Source organism: Rhinatrema bivittatum, chromosome 2 (assembly GCF_901001135.1).
Source record: "Rhinatrema bivittatum chromosome 2, aRhiBiv1.1, whole genome shotgun sequence".
Taxonomy (NCBI): Eukaryota; Metazoa; Chordata; class Amphibia; order Gymnophiona; family Rhinatrematidae; genus Rhinatrema; species Rhinatrema bivittatum.
Genome location: NC_042616.1, coordinates 359,140,124 through 359,167,734, shown reverse-complemented (window position 1 = coordinate 359,167,734; position 27,611 = coordinate 359,140,124). Strand labels below are relative to the sequence as shown.

General features: G+C 42.7%; 1 protein-coding gene across 1 annotated transcript in view; it reads left to right on the top strand.

Moving 5' to 3' along the window:
- Window positions 1-27,611, top strand: part of SDHA (succinate dehydrogenase complex flavoprotein subunit A) — a 207,134-nt gene that overhangs the window by 18,541 nt on the left and 160,982 nt on the right. The window contains exons 3-4 of the mRNA XM_029589934.1: window positions 3,098-3,259; window positions 17,456-17,599. Coding sequence (XP_029445794.1) covers window positions 3,098-3,259; window positions 17,456-17,599 — 306 coding nt within the window. The remainder of the gene's footprint in view (window positions 1-3,097; window positions 3,260-17,455; window positions 17,600-27,611) is intronic.

Sequence of the window (27,611 nt, the reverse complement as noted above, 5' to 3'; positions counted from 1 at the left end):
ATGACTGAGACCTGAGCCGGGTCCATGGAGTTTGCAATCTGTTATGTTTTTGTAAGGATGTGAGCCCTGGTCCAAGATGAGAGGTGTCTCCGCCCACAGGGAGGAGCCCTGTGAGCCTCACCATCGGTAGGCATGATCTCAGCGGCATAGGACAAAACTGTATGATAGAGACTTTATTATGAAGGAAGAAGAAGCAGAGCCCGTAGAGCGGGAGATGCAAATAAGTACAGTTCTGAGCAGTGGGGTATACCCAGGGTGATACCACTGATGTGAAGATCCAGTAGTGGCCCGCAGAGCCGTGTGCGCCAGGATGTCCTTTAAGACGAGTAGAGATACCTCAGAAGTGCAGATCCGGTAGTGGCCTGCAGAGTGGGGTATGCCTGCCGAAGATGACTGTACTGAAGATGATGATGATGAAATAGTCTGAGGTGCAGGAACCCGGATCTTGTAGCTGGTACAGCAATACCCTGCAACACAGGGTATACTGGAACAACTTCTACTGAAGAGGAAACGGTAGTGGCACGGGGTACACCGCAGAGAAGCTTCAGTAAAGCTAATATCGTTGAAGTCTGTAGTAAAGTACTCACAAGTGGTAGTTCCAGGAGAGTGTCCCAAGAAGCTGCTCAGGTAGTAGTCCAAGGCAGGAAGGCCCTCTGAGGAGTGGATAGCCAGGAATGCGGAAGGGCCCCTGAGGAGTGGGTACCCAGAGCGTCCACTCGCCAAGAGAGGAATCTGGAACTGGAAGTCCAAGAATGGAGTGGATTCAGCAATGAGGGGAACTCCTTGCTAACTCGTTGAAGCAAAGGGTCGGTCAGCTTAAGTACAGCATCGAGTTGACGTCATCCAGAGGGGGATGTCCCCGAGGTTCCCGCCATGACATGTACAAAGGAAGCCCTTGCGCGCGTGCCTTAGATGATTCCAGAGACAAGATGGCGGTTGGCAGTGCCCACTCTGTCCCGGGGACGCCGGGGAGGTCAGTGGTAGCTGGCGGAGGCCACCAAAGGAGGTGAGCATGAGTGGTCATAGCCGTCTGCAACTGGGCATAACAGGAAGATATGCTAGTGGGATGCATGACTCAGCTCTACTCTTTTTCATCTTGGGCCTATTTCCACGTTTTAAGAATATGAGACTAAGTTGGAATCGCACACCTCTTGGCTGGATATAAGAAGTGAAATTATTAAATTTTCCTAAATTGAAAATATTTTCTCCATATAAAATCTTAAAGAAATATTTCCTTGACAATTTGAAAATGTCTCTTCAGCAAATACTGCCTGTGAGCAGGGTATATTATCTGTCAGCATCTATAAGCAACTAAGAAGGGTGATATTGGACAGTTTGGATGTCTCAGCCTTGCTTGAATTCTCACAAGATGAAGTTGTTGGTAGAGGGACATTGATTGTGATGTTTGCCATAGAATTAGACAGAAATCTAGTTTTGAAGCTCTACTTCCAGAATCGGTCTTCCTTGTTTAATAGACAGAGGGTGAATATTTGCCATTATTTGTCTAGAATAACTCAGGAAACAAGGAAGAAATGTTTGTTGTTTAAAAGCCAAGTGCTAGCATTCGGCGCCACTTGTTTTTTTAAAAATGTCCTTTAAAGTGTATTGTGTATCGAGGGAATAAGTATTTTTAATGATGCCTCACACTTGGAAAATCTCATCAGGATTAAAATTACTCTTAGCCTTTACAACATGGATCTTATGTAACTTGGCTTAGGTATATATCTCTAAAGTAATTTACTTTGCTTTCTTTTTCCTAAAACTACAGTTGGGTACCCCCCATGGAGGGACCTAGAATCGTTCTCTTGGATGGGTTTTTCCCCACTGGTTTCTGTTTCGCTTTTGTATTTACAGCGGTGATTTTTCTTTCAGTGTGCATAGTTTTGATTTAGTAAACAACTGTATAAAAACAAACTTTAAAAAAAAATGATGGTGCTGAGACAGTTTACTTACAGGCCATAGCAGGACTTGCTATATAGTAGACTTTTGTACAGTTGTTTGACAATACTCTGAGGACCACTATGGCTGAGGGGGGGATAAGATAGAGGTCTTTAAGATCATGAGAGGTCTTGAACGAGTAGATGTGACTCAGTTATTTACACTTTTGAATAATAGAAGGACTAGGGGGCACTCCATGAAGTTAGCAAGTAGCACATTTAAGACTAATCAGAGAAAAATTATTTTTCACTCAATTAAGCTCTGGAATTTGTTGCCAGAGGATGTGGTTAGTGCAGTTAGGCCTGGATTTTCTAAGATCGCAGACCTTAGAAAATCCAGCGGTAACGGGGGACGGGCCTGCGAAAGCCAGCAGCCATTGCACCACTGCGGTGCACCGGCTGCCAGCTTTCGCACCGAATAACTACACCCTAAAAGGTGTAGTTTATTGGCACGAAACTGGCAGCAATAAAGGGTCCTTACCTTTCGCTGCCAGCGATATCTCCAAAGAGTCAGCCCTGGTGCCACCCCAATTCCTCCTCTTCCGGGGCCGACTCCGCCCCCATTTAGTGATCGCGTGCAAAAAGTCCCTTTTCGCGTGCGATCGCTTTTTAAAATGACCCCCTTAGTGTAGCTGGGTTCAAAAAAGGTTTGGATAAGTTCTTGGAGAAGTCCATTAACTGCTATTAATCAAGTTTACTTAGAGAATAGCCACTGCTATAATTGCATCAGTAGCATGGGATCTTCTTAGTATTTGGGTAATTGCCAGGTTCTTGTGGCCTGGTTTGGCCTCTGTTGGAAACAGGATGCTGGGCTTGATGGACCCTTGGTCTGATCCAGCATGGCAATTTCTTATGTTCTTATGACCTGATTTACTAAGCATTTTTCCCAAAGACACAGAATGAGAGAGAACATTTAGTAAATTAGGCCCTATCTTTGTTGGCAAAAGTCCATCATTATTATGATTTATTTTATTGGTACTTAGATCGCAAGGTTGTAATAACACACACCTTTTATATAAAGCCCTAAGATATAATGATAAACCACAGTATATTATGTAAGTGGACAATTCTAGAAAGTGTAAATGTTAGATCCTTAATATATATCTGATAAAACTCATGAAAAGTGAAATTTTATAAAAATTGCTTGTTTCTCTTTTCAGATTTCTACCCAGTACCCAGTAATAGACCATGAATTTGATGCAATTGTTGTGGGTGCTGGTGGGGCAGGTTTACGAGCTGCATTTGGCTTGTCGGAGGCTGGGTTTAACACAGCATGCATTACAAAGCTGTTTCCTACAAGATCACATACAGTTGCTGCACAGGTAAGACAAAAATTAGGCAAAGTTACAATGGAAAGTTCAAAAATTTAACAGGGAATAGAATATATGTAGAAGTGAAATGAATCAATCTGTTACTGAAAGGTCAAACAGTTCTAAAAATGCAGTGCAGATAGTTTTTGTGTGCACAATGCTTAGGCACACAATTAGTATTTGCTGTTGCCATGGTAATCTAGTTAACATAGTTATGTTAAAACCAGATTTTATTTCAGCAATTGTAAAGCTCTAAAAGTAATATAGTTTTTTTATATTTTCTGTGTAAGCACAAAACAATTTGAAGAGAACTAGAAAGCACGATGATCTCTGAAATTTAAAGCAGAAAATGGTTAGATAAACAGATGGTGAAGGAGCAAGGTTAGAAGATGATAAAATATTAAGTATCAAAATTTTAAAATAATACATGGTATCTTTAACTTACATGTGATATTTCATTTATACAGTTCCTATATATCAGATTATGGATGGTTGTAACACTTACAGTGCTGGATATAATAACAGAGCTTTAAGGAGGTCCAGTTATAGTAATAGGCAGAACTTAAAAATTCCCTGGGCATCTAGCCACACATTTGTATTATCTTTAGAACTTTACATTGCTACTCAGAGTGGGATGGTATAGTATTCATTAACAAAGAGTATACAGTCCCGGAATTCCACATCAATTTTGAATGTCACAGTAATAAGAATCGGATAAAAGAAAGCCCTTTATTATACCGCCCGACTCTGGCCGAGTTTCGCTCTTTTATCACAGAGCTGCCTCAGGGGCAATTCATTCAAGCAGGACTTGGAAAAGTCAATAACGTATTAATTATCAGCGCGGATGATTTCACTCCAAAGTAGTTAGACTTTCACGTAGCGATGCTGTGTGAAGTCAGTAAATCCACGTTAAAAAATGGTCTTTTTTCAACTTCTATTTACAGGAAACAAATCGATCGAAATACTATTCTCAAATATGATAGTTGCCACCCAAAAATCCTTAAATCAAACATTCCAACTGGCCAATTCCTCCGACTCTGACGGCTCTGCTCTTCCAGGGCTGAGTACACAATTAAAGCTAAGGAGATGATCTCCCGGTTCCAGCAGAGGGGGTACCCTTTAAGAACTCTTAAACGTGCTTTTAAAAGAGCTCTATATGTCAACAGAGATGTGTTGTTTCTCCCAACACAAAAGGATGACAGTAACACTTTAAACTGCATTTTACCATTTACACCTTTTAGCCATGATGTCTCCACGATCATCCGGAGACATTGGTCGGCTTTATCTTTTTCAGAACTGTTTCAGAGCTCCCTGCGCTTTACCTATCGTAGAGGTAGAAATTTAAGGGACATTTTAATTCGGTCCGATTTTTCACAAACATCTTTGAAACGTATCCCTGGCAGGCACACTCCATGTGGTAATTGCTCTGTTTGCAAACACACATCTGTTATGACTCATTTCACTGACCCCAATTCAGGAAAAATTTATACACTATATGGCTCCTCTGACTGTAGCTCCACTGGAGTTATTTATGTGATACGTTGCCCATGTGTAAAATTCTATATAGGCAAAACTACACGACAGATTAGAACAAGGGTGATTGAGCATCGCTCTAATATTAAACATGCCAGAGCCCTGGCCCCCCTGGTTGACCACTGGGTTTCTTCATCTCATACAGTATCAGACATATTCTTTTTTGTATTGGAAGTGGTCCCTGCCCTCCCTAGGGGAGGGGATTTTGACTCTCATTTGATTCAGTATGAACAACGGTGGATTCACCGTTTGAACACTGTTACTCCGGCAGGGTTAAACAAAGAAATTGAATGGGTTCATTTCACCTGACCTGTGATTGGATAAGAACTCTGGGTTTTGATTGGTGGGTTTTTCCCCTCAGCTGATTGGCCTGTGACTGTTTTGGCGCCTTTTGACAGCTTTAAAGCTCCTTGTCTGATTATAGATAACGCGCTCCCTGTTACGCTTCTTAAAGACTTCGTGTTGGTAAGTGTTCCCTTAAATTTTAGACTTATGAAACCTCTATTATTTTTGGCACTGGTTGTTTCCTCTAATACAGTCCCATGTCTATGTTTTATTTACAGTACTCATTTAAACTTTTTTGTGCGTCCCTCCCGATGCAGCCCCTGGCGAAACACGGGTCCGTGTCGGGGGACCCTTCTTGTTGAAACAGTTGCTGATTTATACAGTGGAGTTGCCAATATGAATAATAAAAATGTGTGACATTCAAAATTGATGTGGAATTCCGGGACTGTATACTCTTTGTTCTAGTACTCACCTTCTGGTTTGGATATATATTTGAGTGCTAGTTGTGCTCGGTTTGCTATAGTATTCATTAAGACATTTCTGCATTTCCTGTTAGTCTGATGAGAGAAGGACTAAAAATTTCTGTAGCCCTTTGCTGACCACTAAAGAGAAACCATAGACTCATGTTCCGGCTCATTTTGGGCCACTGGTAGATATGAGGATAATTTTCAAATAGCTCACATATGCAAAGTCTGTGGGTACTTTTTACCTGCAGACTTTATCCAGAATTTTCAAAGTAAATTTATGCACATAAATTCACAAACAAAGTTACACCTGCTTTCACACAAATTCTGATCTTCTGCAGCTGCAACTGGAGTATGCTGGATGGCCTGTCTTAGGGCCAGCAACCTATGTGAGGATGTTCATGAAAAATAGGCCAAAGTCCCATGTTTGGTGGACAATCTCTTTAGGGACTGTCATCCACATCAAGGAGCTGCATGCGACCATTCAATCCTTATTGGCCAGAGCCAAGCAGCCTTCTTTCTCTGAATATCTTTACTTCACTTATAAGTGTTCTTCCTCTTAAGGGCAGTAACTGCCGCACCGTGCAGGTTAACCCCATGTTTCCCTGAAGGGGTAGTAACTGCCGCTCCGTGCTAGTTAACCCCTTCTGCCAATTTCGGCAGTGTTGTGTCTCACCTGTTCTTCTGCAATAGCAGCTTCTGGCTCAAAGACGTCAGAGAGGTCAACCTAAAGCACAAAAGCAGACCCAGCCTACGACTAGTCCAAATTTATGATGGTTTTCAGTCCTCAGACCACAACTCCTCTGGTAGGACAGCAAATTCACCTGTTCCTTGAAGAGTGGTAGAAGATAATTAAGGATCCCTAAAATTGTAGAGTCTGGGTACCATTTGCACTTCTGCCATCTCTTTGCACAGAATCAATGTTTGGTCTTTAATCCAGAACCATCTAACTCAACCCAGTTCCATATCAAGGTGGAGTCCCCTTCTCAACCAGTAATCTATAGTCTGTCCCTCCCAAAGACCATGGCAAGGGGTTCTATTCCTGCTATTTCTCTGTGTCCATATCAGGGGGATTGAGAACCATCCTAGATTTATGAAGTCTGAACAATAGTGTGTTACAGGAGACGTTCAAAATGAACTCACTGTGCCCTGTATATAAAAGATGTGTATGCTCACATACCCATGCATTAGTCTCATTGAAAATATCTCAGGTTCTTGTTGGATTCCTTTCATCACCAATATAAAGTTCTTCCCTTTGGGCTCTCTGCAGTCCCAAGGGTCTTTACAAAATGCTTAGCAGCAGCGGCGTACCTTTGTCGCCAGGAGATTTGTGTCTTTCCTTACCTTGACTACGGCTGGTGATGGGATCTTCCTAGGCAGGAGTGTTGAACTCTTGCAAAACCTGATCCAGCTCCTTTTGGCACTAAGATTTATAATTAACTTTACCAAGTCAAACATCCTACCCAGAGACATGGATAGATTCACTGGAGTAGACATTCCTCCCATCAGATCGGGCATACTGTCTTCAAACACAGCTTCAGTGCTTAACTACAGTGGGATCAAGTACCAGCTCAAGCAATCCTGGTTATCCTTGAGCACATGGCTCATGTATGTGATCTAAAGTTTTAGCCCCCATATACCAGACACAAGACTCAGAGAAAATTTAGTAATTTAGAAAAATGTTTATTGTAGGAAATGAATAATTGCCAATCACAGTATGTATGTCTGAGAAGGAGGAATGCATGATCAGTAAAGAACACTGAACTCCTTGTAATTCCTCCTTCCTCATATCACAGTCTCATAAGGCTTACATACATTTTTTCTAGTTACCTTTGCCAAGTATTGATCATTTCTAAATGTGTCATTCTGTCCTGGCTTACTTTCCTTAGACCACCTGCACCCAACATCTGTTCTCTTTCTTCCTTTCTTTCTTTCAGGTTCAACTTTCTATGCTATTTTCATCTCCCTGCAATGCTTTGTAGGAAGTCATAGATCATCTCTTATCAGTCTCTTTATTCTCCTTTGTAGTTGAATCTCATATGGTTCAAGCACACGTGTCCTGCGAGATGGCCTTCACTTCTTGCTGACTTAGGCCCACATCCTGTAGTTGTAATTAGCTGCTTTCCTTACAGCAAACAGCATAGCATGTATCTGACATGTGCTGGCACAGGCTTAGCAAGGCCTAGTACAGGAGTCCAGCAGGCAGAATTATACAATGGTCCTCATGACACAACTCAACATGAAAGTTCTCCAATGGGGCCTCTGCGCCCAATGGGATCAGTTAATTCAGCCCTTGCCACACCCTGTGAAGATTACCATGGACTTGAAAATCTTTCTTCTTTGGAAACTAGATCCACAGATCCTGAGAATAAGTGCCCCTCTTTTGAATTCTACCTCATTAGATATTGGTGGTAACACACATCTACCAGGGGATGGGGTTCAAACAAGGGCCCCTTCCAAACTCAGGGGATCTAATTGGTGGTGGAATTTTTTCAGATGAATTTCTTGGAGCTACGAGCCATTCAACATGCATTGAGAGTATTCTCTCATCTCCTTTAGTGAAAGGGAATTCTGATCCAAACTGACAACCAAATGGCAATGTTTTATGCAAGCAAAGAAGGGGACATATGAGCCTGACCTTTTGCTAAGAATCAATAAAATTTGGGAGTGGGCTCGCATTCACAGCACTTTTCTCCAAGCAACTTACTTTCCCAGAATCTCTAACATGCTGGCGGATCGCTTCAGGGTTTTTCTTCCCCATGAGTGGTCCCTCGACCTGAGTCCAGCAGACAGGCTATTTGACCTCTGGAGTCTCCTGTCAATAAACCTGTTCATGTCAGAAGATAACAGCAAAGTCGCCAGATTTTGTTCTATTCTCTAAAATACTCCAGATGCTTTTTTGTTGAAGTGGATTACAGATCTGCTATATGCCTTCTGCTTCTGTTGCGAGTAAAGTGCAGAAGGTATGCAAATACTGGGTACCTCTTATCCTCATCGTTCCGCCTAGGCAAGTGTGGTTCTCTTATCTTGTCAGGTTGTCAGTCTGCCCACCGATCCTTCTAGGATCTGATCCAGCTGTAGTAATTTCCCCTTCCTTAACTTGATAGCTTGAATGTTGAGCACTCATTGTCACTAGGAGCTTGAAGTCATTGTAATTTTGGCCAGGAAGCCATCTACCAGAAGAGTGTACAGTTTCAAATGGAAGAGTTTTTCTTCTTAATGTCAGGCAGGCTCTTGAACCTGTTCGCTTGTGCTGTGAAAGATTTATAAGTACTTATTCTCCCTCTCTTCTTTGGGCCTTAGTCTGTCATTTGTCAAAGTGTATCACAGTGCCATTGCCATTTATCATCCTCAAGTGGATGGAAAATTGATTTCCATCCATCCTCTGTAGTCAAAGTTCATGAAAGGTCTGTGGCATATGACCTATGATTCCCAAGCCACGGGTACCATGGGATCTCAGTGTTGTCCTGACACAGCTGATGAAGCCTCCCTACAAACTGTTGGAATTAGCTTCCTTAAAGTATCTCACATAGAAGGTGTTTTTTCTGGTGGACATCACTTCAGCTAGAAGAGTCGGTGAACTATAAGCATTGCTTCATTAATCTCTGTACCTGCAGTTTTTCCACAAGAGGCTTGTGCTGCATACTCACCCTAATTTTTTACCAAAAGCGGTTTGGCATTTCATTTGAATCAAGTCATTGTTCTACTTCCATTCTTTCCAAGACCTCATGTACATTGGACTGTAAAAGGGCCGGGGCCTATTATCTGAAGAGAACTCAAACTAGATTGTCAGGCTTTGACCCGAATGGTTGAGATCCCATGGTTCCTAGCCTTGTAAACTGGGAATAGCTTTCATTTCATTTATTAAAATGTTATAACCCACCTGTAAATCGTTAACTTGATTGACTGTTTTGTTGATAATGATTTCATCTAATTAGAAGAAACTTCTGCTGAAGTAAGTGTGGGAAGTAATGAAGCCTTGGCAGCGGAAGCTTGGTAAATAATGTGAGTAAATCAGATCCAAGCCGAATTCCCTACTGGAGGGCCTCCGCCAGACTTCCCGCCATTTCCCACTGTTACAAGCCGTCCAGCAGCTAATTGACCTGGAATGGAACGCTCCAGAGTCCACATTCAAAGGGGGACGAGCTATGGCAGCCATGTACCCCCTGGACCCGGCAGCCAAAGACCTTCTCACATGCCCAAGAGTTGATGCCATGGTCTGCGCAGTCTCGAAGCGCACTACTATCCCAGTGGAGGGAGGAGCAGTGCTCAAAGATGCACATGACTGGCGTCTGGAATCCATCCTTAAACAGTCTTTTGACGTAGCCGCTATATCCCTACAAATAGCGGCCTGCTGCACCATAGTAACACGTACCTGCTTATCTCAGACCAGGAGCAACACCCCTGGGGAAGTCATGGAACCAGCAGTGTCATTCCTTGCGGACGCTGCTTCCGATCTGGTGCGCACAACGGCCAGAGGAGTGTCATCTGCGGTGGTTGCCAGGAGGCAACTCTGGCTCCGAAGCTGGTCGGCCGACGCATCTTCCAAAACTCGCCTCACAAGGATGCCCTTCAAAGGATCCCTCCTGTTCGGCAGCGAGCTAGAGAAATTGGCCAACAAATGAGGCGAGTCCCCATTGCCGCGCCTACCGGAGGACAGGACGAAGAGGAACCAGCGACCCTTCCCCCTGTCCTCCAGGGGCGGAAGTTCACAGCGCTTCAACCCATACAGAAACAACTATCAAGCGTCCCGACCTACGGGCAGGAACCAGTCCTTTCGGACCAAGCACAACAAGAGGGGAACCAGCTCGGGTACAGGCCCCAACCATACCCCACAATGAGATTCAGCTGACCCGTCCAAGGGAAGAAGCCATAGGGGGCAGACTAGCCCTATTCTACCACAGATGGGTCAAGATAACTTCGGACAAGTGGGTCCTAGCCATCATTCGGGAGGGGTACTATCTGGATTTTCTACGAATCCCTCCGGACAAATTCGTGGAGTCCCCCTGCCACGACCTCGCCAAGAGGGCGGCAGTGGAAGCTACACTAACCAGACTACTGGTCCTCGAGGCCATAACCCCAGTGCCTCCACAAGACACAAATACTGGGCATTATTCCATTTATTTTATCGTCCCCAAGAAATAGGGGACGTTCAGGCCCATCCTGGACCTCAAGGTGGTCAACCGCCACCAGAGGATTCCCCGCTTCTGCATGGAAACCCTACGCTCCGTAATAAGGGCAATACAACCGGGAGAGTTTTCGGAGGCCTACCTACACATCCCAATTCATCAGGAATACCTGCGCTATCTATGCTTCAAAATCCTGGACCGTCACTACCAGTTCCGGGCACTACCCTTCGGGTTAGCCACAGCACCACGGACGTTCACCAAGATCATAGTGGTGGTGGCGGCAACACTGAGGAAGGAAGGAATCCTCGTACATCCTTACCTAGACGATTGGCTGATCAGGGCGAAATCCCCAGAGGAAAGTCACCAAGCAACCAACAGAGTCAAAACTCTACTGGAGAGCCTAGGATGGGTGGTCAACACAAACAAAAGTTGTCTGCAGCTCTCACAGTCTCTAGAGTACCTAGGAGTCTGATTCGACACCAAAGAAGACAAGGTCAACCTGACTCCCACAAGGAGATCAAAACTGTGGAACCGGTTACAAAGTCTGTTGAGCGAACCTCGCTCCACAGCATGGGATTACCTACAAGTCCTCGGTCTGATGGCATCCACACTGGAAGTAGTACCATGGGCGTGAGCTCATATGAGACCCCTGCAGCGCTCACTTCTATCACGATGGAATCCACTGTCTCAGAACTACGCCGTACGTCTATCACTCCCGGGCAGAGTTTGGACCCAGCTATGGTGGTGGCTACTGGCCAGCCACCTGAGCCAGGGAACAAGACTAACCTCCCCAACCTGGACCCTGCTCACCACAGACACCAGCCTACGAGGATGGGGAGCTCACTGCGAGGAATTAACCACCCAAGGGCAGTGGAACGCAGAAGAGTCTGTATGGAACATCAACCGCCTAGAAGCCCGGGCAGTCAGACTAGCCTGCCTACGCTTTGCCCACAGACTCCCAGACAAAATGGTCAGAGTAATGTCAGACAATGCCACAACAGTGGCCTACATCAACCGGCAGGGGGGAACCAGAAGCTAACAGCTGTCTCTGGAAATAGACCCCCTAATGACGTAGGCGGAAGTAAACCTCCAAGAGATCTCGGCCATCCACATTGCCGGGAAAGACAACATCATGGCGGACTACCTCAGCAGGGAAAGTCTAGACCCAGGAGAATGGAAGCTGTTGTCCGCAGCGTTCCAAATGATAGTGAACCGGTGGGGGACACCAGACATGGACCTTCTGGCAAACTAGTCCAATGCCCAAGTACCCAGATACTTCAGCCGCAGGCGGGAACCTCAGTCCCAGGGGATCGATGCCCTGGTACAGACCTGGCCACAGGGGACCCTATTATACGCTTTCCCACCGTGGCCCCTACTAGGCACAATCATTAACAAGATTAATTAATTAAAGATGTTTTTTTTTCAAACGTGCCTCGGTATATAAGAAACCTCAAATAAATAAATAAATAAATAAGATACAGCTGCACAGGGGACTACTTCTTCTGGTGGCCCCGGACTGGCCAAGAAGCCCATGGTATGCTGACATGAGAAGGCTACTGGCAGGGAACCCCCTACCACTGCCTCCACACAGAGACCTGCTCCAACAAGGACCGATCCTCCACGAGGATCCAGCTCAATTTCTCTCTTACGACCTGGCCATTGAGAGGGCTCGCCTGAGAAAGAGCGGATACTCGGGGGCTGTAATCGACACCCTGCTTCGAGCACACAAGTTCTCCACATCTCTAATGTACATAAGGATTTGGAGAGTTTTTGAAGCCTGGTGCGAAGACCACGGCATCAAGCCACACTCAACTAAAGTTCCCGTGATCCTGGAATTCTTACAGAACGGGCTACAGAAGGGGCTGTCCCTCAACTCTATCAAGGTACAGGTGGCCGCATTGCCCTGCAAGGGTTTGTAATATACAAAATAAATATTTTTTAGAAAAACGAGGTGTCAGCGAGCCGGTCATTGTGCCCTTCTGTGCATGGACCACCCGGTCTTATCATTCATTCATCTCAGAATCACCTCTTTTGGTGCGGGACACTCACCAGGAGCCCCGACGAGGCAGATGCCTAACACAGCCCGCCCGATCACCACTTTGAGGTGCCTAACAGCCCGCCTAGCCTCAACCAGGTAGCTTGGCCCTACGCCCTCTCGCCAACCGCATCACAGTGACCTCCCTAGGAATGGAGACGTCATCCAGACGCGACATGGGACCTTTTAAATTCCCCTAAGGGGAGCTGAAGGCCCTCTTTCGGCGCGGGAAACTCACCAGGAGCCCTGAGGCTCTTGCCCCTTGGCGTGACCTCTCTTCCTTATCTTTAACCACAACACTAACCCCGACCAGGTCCATCAACTGGCACTACCCACCACTTTGAACCTGGAACAGGACATGAAAGAGATGAGACTGAACCAGCACCTAGCAGACTAATGAAACACCACATGCTGAATCCCTACAAAGAAACACACGCACCCAAGTCCACCTGATGCTTTCTCACCTGGCTTATACAGCAACACTCGGAAGTACTCCTCTTCAGCTACCTACACATCCCTCATGAGAGAGAGACACCTGAACAACAACCCTCCCACCTCAGAGTCACAAAACGCACTTAAAATGGTACATCCAACAACCTCTGAACCACTGCTGAAGTGAGACCACCGCTTAAGTGAGATCTCCACTGAAGTGAGACCCACATCTACTTCTATATTCTCTCACCTTTGAAAATAGAGGGACAGAGACAAACCACAGATCTCCAAAGAGTGACAAAATAACTCCTTAGAGCCCAGCCCGAGAGCCTAACCCCTCTGAAACACACATCGAACATCAACCCACATAATATTCACAATCGAACCCAAGATGTCTTACACAACAGTACGCAACCACTCAACAAACTGACGTACCACGAGACCTCAAAACTCCCAGCAATGAGACAACGGAACCTAATACATATGTCCACGAATGACACATGAAAACACCTCATGTACCTTTCCTTCATACTTATAAACGCTCAATCTATAACCAAAAAAATTATGCTTATAACAGACATGCTGCAAGATCAAAAACCTGATTTCATTGCGATAACAGAAACATGGCTCAAAAATACAGACAATGTAATATCTAACCAACTAGCAAATGGCACATATGACCTATTCTCAATTCCCAGACTATACCGCAAAGGCGGTGGAATTATGCTAATAGTCAAAAAATACCTGGCTATGAAACTAGTCCCTAACTCAATGCCCAAACAATATGAAATAGTGCTATTCGACTCCACAAAGCTTCAAATAATACTGATCTACTGCCCCCCCCCCCAAACTTCTAGAGAGACATCTCCCCACTAATCGAATTCCTCACCTCTACCATCAAAAACAAGAAACCCACAATCATTTTAGGAGATCTTAACCTATATGTCGATGAAACCCCCCCTTCTCAACACACTCAAACCCTGATGGACCTACTAACTGCACTCAACTTCACACAACTTATAAACAAACCAACACATAAAGCAGGACACACAATAGACCTGATATTTGCCAACGGTAAATTCAAGCAAACCCCTCAGTAAATTGCACACCAGTACCATGGTCTGACCACTTTCTTATAAACTGCAAGACAAAAATTGTATCCACCTCTACCCAAGATCCTAACAAACCATACTCCTTCAAATACAGACCTCCTTTCCCACTTGAACCACTACAACAAGAATTGAGAAAACAACTAAAGGACCTAGATCTTACCTCCATAAACAACGCAACACATTCATGGCAATACATAACCACTAATATAGCCAACAACCTCAACCCTGAAAGAACAAAAAAGATTTATAACAAAAGAAAAAATGATAACCTGTGGTTCAACAAAGATCTAAAAAACATCAAATCAACTCTCAGAAAAAAGGAAAAAGATTGGCACAAAAATAACTGCCCCTTGACTCTAGCCAGATATCGAACTTACCTTGCTATCTACAAAAACATGATAAACACAGTAAAAAGGGACTACTACAACAAATAAAATCCAAAACCACGCTAACATCCCTAAAATTCGATTTAACATAGTAAAAAATCTAACCTTAGACAAGAGCAATTATATCAACCATTCGGACAAAAACATAAGTCAGGACCTAGCTTTCTTCTTCAAAAATAAAATATGTAAAATCACGGATAACATAATCAATACAATCAAGCAACAACAAAATTACTCCGTGGTCATCATTTGAAACTATCTCAACAATCGAAGCTGAAAACCTAATCAAATCTCTAAAACCAGCAAGCCACGTCTTTGATAAAATTCCTACACAAACCCTAAAAGAACTTTCCCATGCCATTGCTCCAACCATTACTGCAATCATTAACAAATCTCTTGAAGGCGTACTACCTGACAACCTCAAAATGGCAACAATTAAACCCATCTTAAAAAAAAAAAAAAGAATTTGGACCCCACTGAACTCAATAACTACTGCCCCATCTCAAACTTGCCGTTCCTCGCCAAACTAACAGAAAAAGACGGTCCTCAAACAGCTCACTGAACATTTAGATATAAACAATATTCTACACTCCACACAACATGGATCCTGCAAATACCACAGCACAGAAACACTACTTCTCAACCTATCCAACACAATACTAAAAGGCTTCAATAACGGTCAACAATGCATCCTCATTCTACTGGACCTATCAGCCGCCTTTGATATGGCCTAACCGAAAATACTCTAAACTGGTTCAAATCATTCCTCCAAAACAGATCATTTCAAATAAGCATGAACGACTCTATATCAGATCTAATACCACAGGGTTCTGCCCAATCTGCCGCACTATTTAATATCTACCTACTTCCATTATGTCACCTACTTTCAAACCTCAACATCACGTACTATATGTATGCAGACGACGTTCAATTACTCATCCCCGTATCAGACACCATAGAAAATGCTCTCAATCTAGCTGCCAAACATCTCAACATAATAAAAAATACTCTAAATCACATGAATCTATGCCTAAACTTGGATAAAACCGAATGTATTCTGCTTAAGAGAAAAAACCAGCTCACACAACACACAAACTCAATACAAATTGACAAAACCATGATCAAATTAAATGAAAACGTTAAGGACCTGGGGATCTGGCTTGACACTGTAATGAACCTCAAAAAACATATAGTTATGAAAACCAAAGAAGGATTCTACAAACTCAATTCTGAAAAGACTAAAACCGCTCCTAAACCAACCACAATTCAGAACTATTACTCAATCCCTCATCTTCACAACCTTCGACTACTGCAATTCTCTACTTATAGGCCTCCCCAAATCCTACACCCATCCGCTGCAGCTACTACAGAACGCAACAGCGAGAATACTCTCCAATCACAAAAGATCGGAACACATCACCCCAGTCCTAAAAGAACTACACTGGCTGCCCATAACAAAACGAGCTGAATTCAAACTACTCACCATAATACACAAAAACATAAACAATGAAAGTGGATGCCTAAACTCTAAATTCCAGAAACATCTACCACAGCGCAACACCAGATCTATCAACAAAGCCCTGCTCAACATACCTTCAGTAACGACATCATCTAGAAATAGAGCACCCTCCATAGCTGGACCTCAACTTTGGAACTCTCTACCAGAAAAACTCAGACTGCAAAACAACTCAAAACTATTCAAAAAGCAACTTAAAACATTTCTATTTAAACAAGCTTACAAAGACTGCATCGGTTAACAAAACCTCCAACTATATAAACTCCATCACAAGAAACCATTGCATTATATTTACTCAAACAATGTTGCCCTTTACTCCTCAATAACTCGGACTCACCGTTTACATCAGTAAAGTTAAACTTGCAACAACGTCCCCTGGCTCCTCGCAAATCTAAATATACCCATCTACCATTACAAACTGATATCTCCCTTATATTACTCATAAGATAGCGAAATGCTTAATTTAGCGAACCTGCCCAACTATGAGCCTACTAGTGGACATGTTTAACTGTTGATTAACGAACTTAGTAGAACAGTCATGATACTCAATGTACATAGCTGCATGTAATGTATAAATTTGCCTGTCTATTTTTCTAGCTATGTATAAGTGTTTCTGTATGCAGTTAATATACCCAGTTCCGTTGCTATAGTTGTTATTACCCTAACTTGTATTTCTTTGTAATAAGTTGTTGTATCTGTAAACCGGAGTGAAGGAATGCTCCAAACCTCGGTAGATAAAAACACTTAAAAAAATAAATAAATAAATGATAATAGAATATAGTATAATGTTTAATATTTCTTAAGCAAATGAAAATCAGCAGAGAACAGTCCAAATCATAGTTTGCTATTTAACTTAGCCAGCTAATTCAACCCCTCCCAGTTATGCCCCCAGAACGCCCATAACTTATCTGGCTAAATTCTAGCCACCTAACTTATTAGCCAGCTAGAATTTTTTTTTCAATTTAATCTTTATTAAAGTTTACTTAGTTATTACAAGAAAAACTAGCCAGCTAGAATTTAGCCAGATATCTGCCCAAATTTTGAACTAGATGGTTAACTTCTGAGTTAGCTTTTGAATATAAATCTCAGTGTGTTTAATCATGGTTAAAAAAAAAAAAAAAAAGAAATTTCATTGTTGTAGAACTGCATAGTACAGGATTAGTAAAAAATTGACATTTACCATGCACATTGCATAAAAAGATGTTTGCAAAGATATTTTTCAACATCAAGTACAGCTATATCTGCTATAAAGAGTAGCCAAGATAATTTTAATATGTTATGAATATCTTTCTGGAATTAAAATGTTTTATTTGCAGGGTGGTATCAATGCTGCTTTGGGGAACATGGAGTCAGATGATTGGAGATGGCACTTTTATGATACTGTAAAGGGCTCTGATTGGCTTGGAGATCAAGATGCTATTCACTACATGACTGAACAGGCTCCTGCTTCAGTTATTGAGGTACATTAAATGTAGTAATGGAATTTAAATTCTTGGAATCATAAATCTGTTAAACTAGTACATTTATAATTTATGTCAAGCAAAAACTGCTGCATTATTGTGTCTGAATATTTATGCCTTGTTTTTATAATTTTTTTTGCTAATTTGATTAAAATCTTATTTCACAGCAGTTTTAATACTTATTTATTTTATTTAATTTATTTAACGTCTCTTTTATACCGATAGCCGTTCACACATCGTATCGGTTTACATCAAACAAATAACTTTTGGGCAGGGCCCTTACAAGTAACAGTAACTTCATGTTATTAGGGTGAAATAATTTCCTGGAGAGCTAACATTCTTTGTTCTCTGAACTACTTGACATCTTTTCATCATATAGTTACAAATAACAGAACACCTCTAAAACCTGTTGCACAAAGGAGAAAAAGGAGTAAATATGCCATTTTAAATAGTAATTGAATAAATGAAAACCAGTGCATTGAGTACTTATTGTGATGTTATAGAGAGAAGCAAAAGCATGTCCCACTAGAGATTGTATATCATGCATAATCAGGAAAGAGTCTTCCCATTTAATTATTTAAACATTAATACTTGGTGATGCAAGTCAGGGACCTGATCAAGTCTGCCCATGCCAGACTTCCAGGTTCCCCTTTATCAGCATACTGTGTGGCTTCCCATGTTGAAGCAGAATGGGCCACTGTTGGCCATCCCTGGGAGCACACAAACATGTTATGTTGGGTAATAGGGTAGGGGGCACATGGGCTTGTTGGACCCTCCCCCTTCCCATGACACTGTAGGTAGCTCTTTTTGGTGTATCTCATTAAAACAGTTAACTATTTAAATTTCAGCAGTTTCAATGGTAAACATTTTGAAGGTTAAGTGAAGGTAATTTTCAACAGTGCATAACTCAGCACATACATTCATAAGCTGGTGTATCTAAAGTTATGTTTGTATTTTATGAACTGTACAACGGGAGCCACGCGGTATGTGAAATACCTCTTATCTATCCCAAAAGTATACTTATATATGTCCGTATACTCATAAATTTGTAATGAAATGTTGTATCTCCATCGACAAGCAGTGTTGACTTAGCCATGAGATGTGGGGTGATGTGCTGACAGACCCATCTCTCTAGCTCAGTAGAGCTTCTCCTGTGAGCATGTATAGAAATTCCCATGTGCGCATTGCCTTGTGAACGCCCCGGTCTCTCGATTTTTCTGCACTACCACACAGACGGGTACTTTCTCTCTTTTAAAGTATGTTTGGCTTTAGGGCCTTGGTTTATTCATTTTTAACATTGCCTAGGCTGTTCCTCAAACAGCACATTCAGTGCTGAAAAAACCCCCCAAAATCAGCCTTTTGTTTTCTCTTTCCATAGGTCTCAAATCCAAGTCCAAGAGATGCTGTCCTGATTCAGACACATTAGAGTCGAGCAGAAGCTCCTCTCGCCTGTGGCATCAGATTCCAGATCATAGTCGCAGGGTTGAACAGGGATATGATAGCGCTGGAGGAAGCCCCTATCCATGGATTTGTGGCATCCGGCACTGTTGATGGAGTGCCAGATGCCACAAACTGTTTGTCTGCTATCAAAGCGGGTACCATTGATTCAAGGAGCATCTGTGCAGTCAACGCAAGGAGTATCTGGCGCTGTTGATGTTAGGAGCATTGATGTAGGAGAGTGCACGGCACAATCAGTGCATCAGTGGTTGCATCTACACCTTCGGTGCTCTGTGCTCCATCGGTGCACTTGATACTCTCTGCTTCATTTGTGAAAAAGCCTCGGGCCATCAGTGCTTAAGATGTGGCCTCCCAATCCAGATATCCCTCTTTATCTGGAAACACTGGAACCTACTTCCTCCACAGTGCTTTTGACATGCATATAGGAGCTTTTGACAAATGCATGGAGCCCAGTGCAGGCATCTCAAGATGACACATTTTAAGTCTAGAAGATGTGCAGGTGCATCGCAGCAGAAGGCCATCCTTGAATCCTGCCCCGGTGGAACATTTTGCTATATCTGCTCATTCAGAGCCTTGTCAGTGTCATCTGCTTGAGACTCTATGTCCAGGGCTTCTTCACTGAAAAGATGTTGTGTTCCAAGGAGGAGACAAGCTTATTCCCACAGGAGTCCCCTTCTACTTCCTCTGAGATGAATGAAGTCCCCACTTCGCTTACTCTCTTCTTTGCGGTTTTGGTGTTCCCCCCCCAATCTTAAGTTCCAAAGAGACCTTTTTTTCCCTGATCTGAGGAAATCTCGTGCCTTCCAGTAGATCTCTTTTGCCATAGTTCTGGTTTAGGAAAGATGAGAGGAGTCATTCAGAGACTTTTTGGCATACTAACTGATCCTGATGCTTCAGTGATCTACCACCATTGTAGTATGGTAGACATTATAGCAGCAAATCAATCCCTTCTTTTTCCACATGCATTGGGGAAGAAAATCTTCCAAGTCCTTCTGTTGAATGTTGTATGGCAACTGATCAGCCTTATATCATCTGATAGTCGCGTGATACTTTTAAGTGGACTGAAACCCCATTCTCCAATTATATTCTTTTTGAGAAATTAAAGAGCAACATGCAGTTCCAGTTTTTGGACAGTTCTTGGAGCACATCTGGCTCTGTCTGTAGAGGACAGTTTTCTGATAATCCTTAGTGAACACAGAAAAGTCACCAAGGGTCCTCAAGGTTACAAAGTATGGTTACTGTTTATGTTTCCCCCCTTCTTCCAGCACAACACCATTTTGTCTTCTATTTGGGTCCATCTCAAGCACTTAAACTGTGTCTTGAGGGGAAGTTGCTCCTTTGTTAGCAGGTGTTAGAGCCTGTTCTTCCATCAGGTCTAATACTTCATCAATTAGCGTGCACATCAGTGCCATCAATTAGCGAGCACATCAATGCCATCTTCTTCCAAGTACAGGAATACTGCTTTTGCTTCATTCTTGCTTATCAGAATTTATGGAGCATTTGATGGAATGTAAAGCTGCTGCATTTGGCCTCATGAAGTCTCTTACCTGGAAGATGGTATTTCTTGTTTCTATCTCCTCGGTTAGATCGGTCATCGACTGCAGTCTTTTCATAAGAGAGTGGTGCACCCATCTTGAATTTCTCTTAAGGTGTTCTCTATTTTTCAACAGAATTAAGCCATATGCATGGAGGGAGAGACTGTGGTAAGGCTGTGGCCTATAGAACTCACCACATCACTAGGCTTATCATCTGTCTGTATTCTATGATCCCAAAGGTGTGGGAGTAGCAATTACCATTTCTTCGTTGTTCAACTAGATAGCGGGTTGTATTGCATATTGCTCTGCATTGACTGGCCTTTGATTACAGACCTTATCAAGGCTCCTCAAGTCAGAGCATGGGTTTTCATTTCTTTCCTGAGAGCTGTTCTCATAACAGAAATTTGAAAAGCTACAACTTGGTCATCTCTACATCCCACTACTGTCTGGACAACATATCCAGAGGAGACAGTAAATTTGGAAAAGCAGTTTTGCGCAGCCTGTTCACCAGTAATCCATTCTCCAAAGGGGAGCCAGGTTGCTTTATTCAGTAAGTACTCCACTATGCAATCCTCAGCTTGGGACTCCTCACATGTCATGACTAATTCAGCCCTTCTTGTCAATGTCAAAAGCAAGTTTACTTGCCATAAACGTAGTTCTTCATAGACAGCAGGATAAATTAGCCATGCATAATACCTGCTTGCATCCCTGGAAAGAAGACTACCTAGCTACAGCTGAGCTCTACAGTTGACAGACGGACTCACGAGGCAGTACACACGCTGGAACTCTCACACATGCTCAGTAGTAAAAGCTCTGCTGAGCTAGCAGTATGGGTCCATTCGTTGCTGTTGGTTGACGTCACCCCTTGCGTCATGGCTACTTCATCTTGCTGTCTACTGGACAATCCCATTTACGGTAAGCAAACTTGATTTCTGCAGTTAGTTTATTAAAGTTTGCTCCTATATTATACACATTAAATAATTATAATATGTATACATAATAACCTTCATTTTATGTGCCGCAGCAGCTATTTTGTAAATATGGTGAGATGTACATATATCTTGCTTATGAAAATACTTGTGTGTGTACTTCCAAGCAGCAGTTCTCCCAGACTTCTACTAGTTCACCCATAACCTTTACCTCTTGCTTCAGATCCCCCATCCAAAAACTGCAGACAAAAAATGTCAGGTTTAAATTCTGTGACTTGATTAGGAGGTGTAAAAGCATGCATGCATGTTTCATGTATATTCAAGCTTTTTTTTTTTTTTATAAAATATGTAAATGTGCAAGTACTTCGAAAATCCATCCCAAAACACCCTTGATCTGCCATCTTTGTACATGCATATATTTATGCACAGCAGCAACAGCATGCACATACTCCTGCCCTTCTAAAAATTTGCTTATTGCACATGGAGGCTAATTACGCATGTATATGCTGATTTTACATGCATGGCCCCTCTAAATGATGGGGTCCATATTCAGCTAAACTTTAGCTGGATATCTCATTATCTGGCTAAAATTCAGCCAGATAATAAGGGGCATTCCGGGGGGCTATTCTTGAAGGAGTTATGTTAGCCGGCTAATTCCGATATTCAGAGTTAGCCAGATAGCTTATATATTTTAAATTATTTATATCCCGCTCCCTCCAAAATATTCAGGGCAGGTTACAAGTCCAACCGTAGCCAGATTAACTGGCTAACTCTGGTTGTGCCAAAGAGCTGTCTTAAAGTTAGCTGATTAAAGGTATCAAGCAATCTTTAAGATAGCCATCTATATTCAATAGTGCAGCTGCACTACTAAATATCCCTACAAAGTTAGCCAGATAAGTTTATTTGGCTAAGTTTGCAATCCAGCCAGTGACTGAATATTGCCCTAAAAGTAACTCCTTTCCTGAGCCCAATTACAGGCCCATACAGAAAAACACACAGGAGAGCAGGTGAGTGCACTGGCCACTCTCCTGGGCATCCGTCTTCCGGGCCGCAGGCCGATTTTTAATTTTTATTTATTTATTTACTTTAATTTTTGCTTTTTTTTTTTTTTACTTTTGGGGCCTCAGCGATATTAAGTCGGAGGTTGTACAGAAAAGCAGTTTTTTCTGCTTTTCTGTACACGTCCTCGGCACCGGCAGAAATTAACACCAGCCTTTGGGCAGGCGTTAATTTCTGAAAGTAAAATGTGCGGCCCTACCACCATTACCTCTCTCACCAAATCCTGTGCTCCACTGAGAATTAGATCTAAAATTGCTCCCTCTCTCGTCTGTTCCTGAACCAATTGCTCCATAAAACTGTCATTTATTCCACCCAGGAACTTTATCTCTCTAGCATGTCCCGATGATACATTTACCCAGTCAATATTGGGGTAATTGAAATCTCCCATTATTACCGCACTAACAATTTGGTTAGCTTCCCTAATTTCTCTTAGCATTTCACTGCGCGTCTCACCATCTTGGCCAAGTGGACGGTAGTATACTCCGATCACTATAGGCTTCCCCAACACACAAGGGATTTCTACCCATAAAGATTCGATTGTGCATTTAGTCTCATGTAGGATGTTTATCCTGTTGGACTCTATGCCATCCCGGACATAAAGCGCTACACCGCCTCCTGGGTGCTCATCTCTGTCATAGCGAATTAGGCAACAGTTTAACTTCTGTTTATTCGCTGCCTTTCTGACCATTAAAAGCACAAACACACTAAATAATATTCCCCAATAGTTAACTTTGCCCCAATACTTTTAAAAAGACTACATTTTCCCATCAGTAGCAGGGCTAAATTAGCCATGCTGTCATGGGATCTGTCAGTCAGGCCCAGGAGGCGGAGCTTGTCAAAGCAGAGATTAGATTTTTGCTCTCTGCGGCTCCGCGTGTGTTCCCGCGCAGGAAAGTAACGGAATTTCCTCAGTCTGTTCGTTCCGCGAGCAGGATCGCACGCGGAGCTGATTTCTCCTCAGTATTTAGTTAAATTTCACAATGTCAAAATCGGGGTTTAAACCCTGTGCTTGCGGCAAGGTAATGTTGGTCACAGATGGCCATGACCGATGTTACCGATGCCTGGGGCCAGATCACAATCGTCAAGATTGTGAGTTTTGTTCGAGAATGTCCCCGAGAGCCCTGAAACAACGGGCCTACCGGCTTTGGGAACCTTTTGCTTCATCGGAGCCATCGGAGGCTCACTCGTCACCTGGCCCCGCGATCGCATCGGCTCCATCACAAAAACAGGCATCGTCGTATGATCCTCAGTCCTCCAGGCTTGGAGGTAAGGACTTGGCCCGTCGACATAGGCCATCGGAGTCGGCAGACCCGATAGAGCCATTAGCGCCAGAAATCTTGGTGCCTAAAACATCTGCGCCTAACATGACCTCGGCGCCCACGACAGGATCGGCGCAGAAAACTTATGCTCGCACGGAGCTGGAGCCACTTGCGCGCATGGCGCAGGAGAAGTCTGCGCACAAGGCGCCGACGACACCTGCGCACAGCACCGAAGCCACCTGTGCACACGGCGCCAAAGACATCTACGCGCATGGAGCGGGAAGTATCTGTGCGCACGACGCTGGATACATCGACACCGATGACACTTGCGTGAATGGAACTAAAAACATATGCACACAAGTCTGCTTCTGCTCACAAGTCAAAATCGACGCGCACAGAGCATTCAACATCGGCGCACAAGTCGCAGAAACATTCAAAACACCCATCTCGTCCAAGACAACATGGGTTGAAACGACGACGTTATTCCTCAGGAACATCTCATTCCACCTCTCCATCTATAATCCCGCCTCACTCGGTTACTTCTCCCTCTTCGAGATCTACTTCGATGGCGTAGAAAACGCTCGCCGTCTTCACATAAAAGTTACACAGGCTTGTCGTCACACCATTATCATAAACACTCCCATCACTCGCACCATAAAAAGATGACAAAAACGAGTGCAACATGGGAAGTAAGTCCTTCGACTTCTATGTCGTCTCATACACAAGGTGCAAGCACCTTATCACACAGAGAGGTAATACAAGTTACTTCCTCTAATGCTTCTTCGACCTCAGATGATTCCAGAAGTATGAGACACCGAACGAAAGAGACTTTACACTTTCCACTACTTTGCCTCAAAACCCTCCCATGCAACCTAAAACATGTGAGGCACAAAGTACAGCTGGTCGTTCAATAATGCCCCCTCTACAAAAGAGGCATTTTTGCAATTGTCCCAATCCTTAGCATGGTTTTATGAAACTCTTCAGTCATCCTTCAAGATGTCTAATGATACCTCTGGAGAACATTCGGTGGAGCCTTCAGCATCCCCAATAACAACACGACCGACTTCACCAATTCGTAAACAGGATATACCTCTTGATTCCCCTTCTCCACAAACAACCCCATCATCATCTACGGGATTTCCATCGGACCCGCAGGAGCAACCTCAGGAACCGTATTCCCCTCCAGAAGACCTTACATACCCAAAATTTTTAGAAAAATTGGGTACAATACTGCATCTAGAGGTCCAAAAAGAGATAGACCCTAGATCAGAAACCCTTGGTCTTTCCTCATAGGGGAGAGCTGTTCCATTCCCTTTATCATTTTGGTAGCCTTTCTCTGTACCTTCTCCATCGCAATTACATCTTTTTTGAGATGCGGCGACCAGAATTGTACACAATATTCAAGGTGCGGTCTCACCATGGAGCGATACAGAGGCATTATGACATTTTCCATTTTATTCACCTTTCCCTTTCTAATAATTCCCAACATTCTGTTTGCTTTTTTGACTGCCGCAGCACACTGAACCAATGATTTCAATGTGTTATCCACTATGACGCCTAGATCTCTTTCTTGGGTAGTAGTACCTAATATGGAACCTAACATTGTGTAATTATAGCATGGGTTATTTTTCCCTATATGCATCACCTTGCACTTGTCCACATTAAATTTCATCTGCCATTTAGATGCCCAATTTTCCAGCCTTACAAGGTCTTCCTGCAATTTATCACAATCTGCTTGTGATTTAACTACTTTGAACAATTTTGTATCATCTGCAAATTTGATTAACTCACTCGTATTATTTCTTTCCAGATCATTTATAAATATATTGAAAAGTAAGGGTCGCAGTACAGATCCCTGAGGCACTCCACTGCCCACTCCCTTCCACTGAGAAAATTGTCCATTTACTCCTACTCTCTGTTTCCTGTCTTTTAGCCAGTTTGTAATCCACGAAAGGACATCGCCACCTATCCCATGACTTTTTACTTTTCCTAGAAGATTCTCATGAGGAACTTTGTCAAATGCCTTCTGAAAATCCAAGTACACTACATCTACCGGTTCACCTTTATCCACATGTTTATTAACTCCTTCAAAAAAGTGAGGCAAATTTGTGAGGCAAGACTTGCCTTGGGTAAAGCCATGCTGACTTTGTTCCATTAAACCATGTCTTTCTATATGTTCTGTGATTTTGATGTTTAGAACACTTTCCACCATTTTTCCTGGCACTGAAGTCAGGCTAACCAGTCTGTAATTTCCCGGATCTCCCCTGGAGCCCTTTTTAAATATGGGGGTTACATTAGCTATCCTCCAGTCTTCAGGTACAATGGATGTTTCCGTCGATAGCAGGATGAATTAGCCATGCTGACCCACCCACCTCCCTGGTAGTCACCAAGTCTTCGACACGATACAGCTTAATCACAGACTGAGGAGATTCCGTTACTTTCCTGCGCGGGAACACACGCGCAGCCGCAGAGAGCAAAAATCTAATCTCTGCTTTGACAAGCACCGCCTCCCGGGCCTGATTGACAGATCACATGACAGCATGGTTAATTCATCCTGCTATCTACGGAAACACCATTTACGGTAAGCAAACTTGCTTTTCCCAAGCAAAACTTACTGATTACTTTCAGCCACCAGCAAGGTGATCCTCTCCTCTCAGCGCTCCCATTAATTATTTATTTGTTTATTTATTTATTTAAACCATTTCTATATCGTCTTTAACAATACAAGATTGACCAAAACGGTTTACAATAATTTCAAAAGTAAACAGAAATTATAAATTTTCTATAAAATAAAACAGAACAAATAAAAAGATAAAATAACATAAAATCAGTAGGAGAGAAATACAGTTTATATATTTTATTCCCTATACTTATATAATAATACTTCATTAGAGTTTGTATAGCATCATCAGATTAAATGGAGCTAAAATATAAATGTTAAAATTAAAATAAAAAGATTTTGGATGTAGATCCTAAAATCATTCACAGAGTGCAAGAATTCAGTGATAAGAACATAATATATTCCATACTGGATCAGATCAAAGGTCCATCAAGGCCAGGTCTCTGTTTCCAACAGTGGCCAATCCAAGTCACAAATACCTGGCAAGTACCCAAACATTAAATAGTTCCAATGCTACTAATGCCAGCAGCAAGCAGTGGCTACTCCCTATTGATTAATAGTTTATGGACTTCTTCTCCAGGAATTTATCCAAACCTTTTTATAAATCTAACTATATTAACTGCCTTAACCATTTCCTTTCGCAATGAATATCAGAGCTTAATTGTTCATTGAGTGAAAATAATTTTCTCTGATTTGTTTTAAACGTGCTACTTGCAAACATCATGGTGTGTCTCTTAGTCTTTGTATTATCCAAAAGAGTAAGTAACTGAATCACATTTACTCATTCAAGTCCTTTCATGATTTTGTAGACCTCTGTTAAATCCCCCCTTAGCCATCTCTTCTCCAAGCTAAACAGCCCTAACCTCTCTAACCTTTCCTCATAGGGGAGGCATTCCATCTTCTCTATCATTTTGGTCACCTTTCTCTGTACTTTCTCCAGCACAACTATATCTTTTTTTGAGATGCGGCAGCTAGAATTGCACATAGTATTCAAGATGCAGTCTCACCATGGAGCAATACAAAGGCATTATGACATCCTCTGATTTATTTTTCATTCCCTTCCTAATAACTGCACACATTGTTTGCTTTTTTTGACCACCACAGCATACTGAACCAATGATTTCAATGTAGTATCAACTATGATGCCCAGAT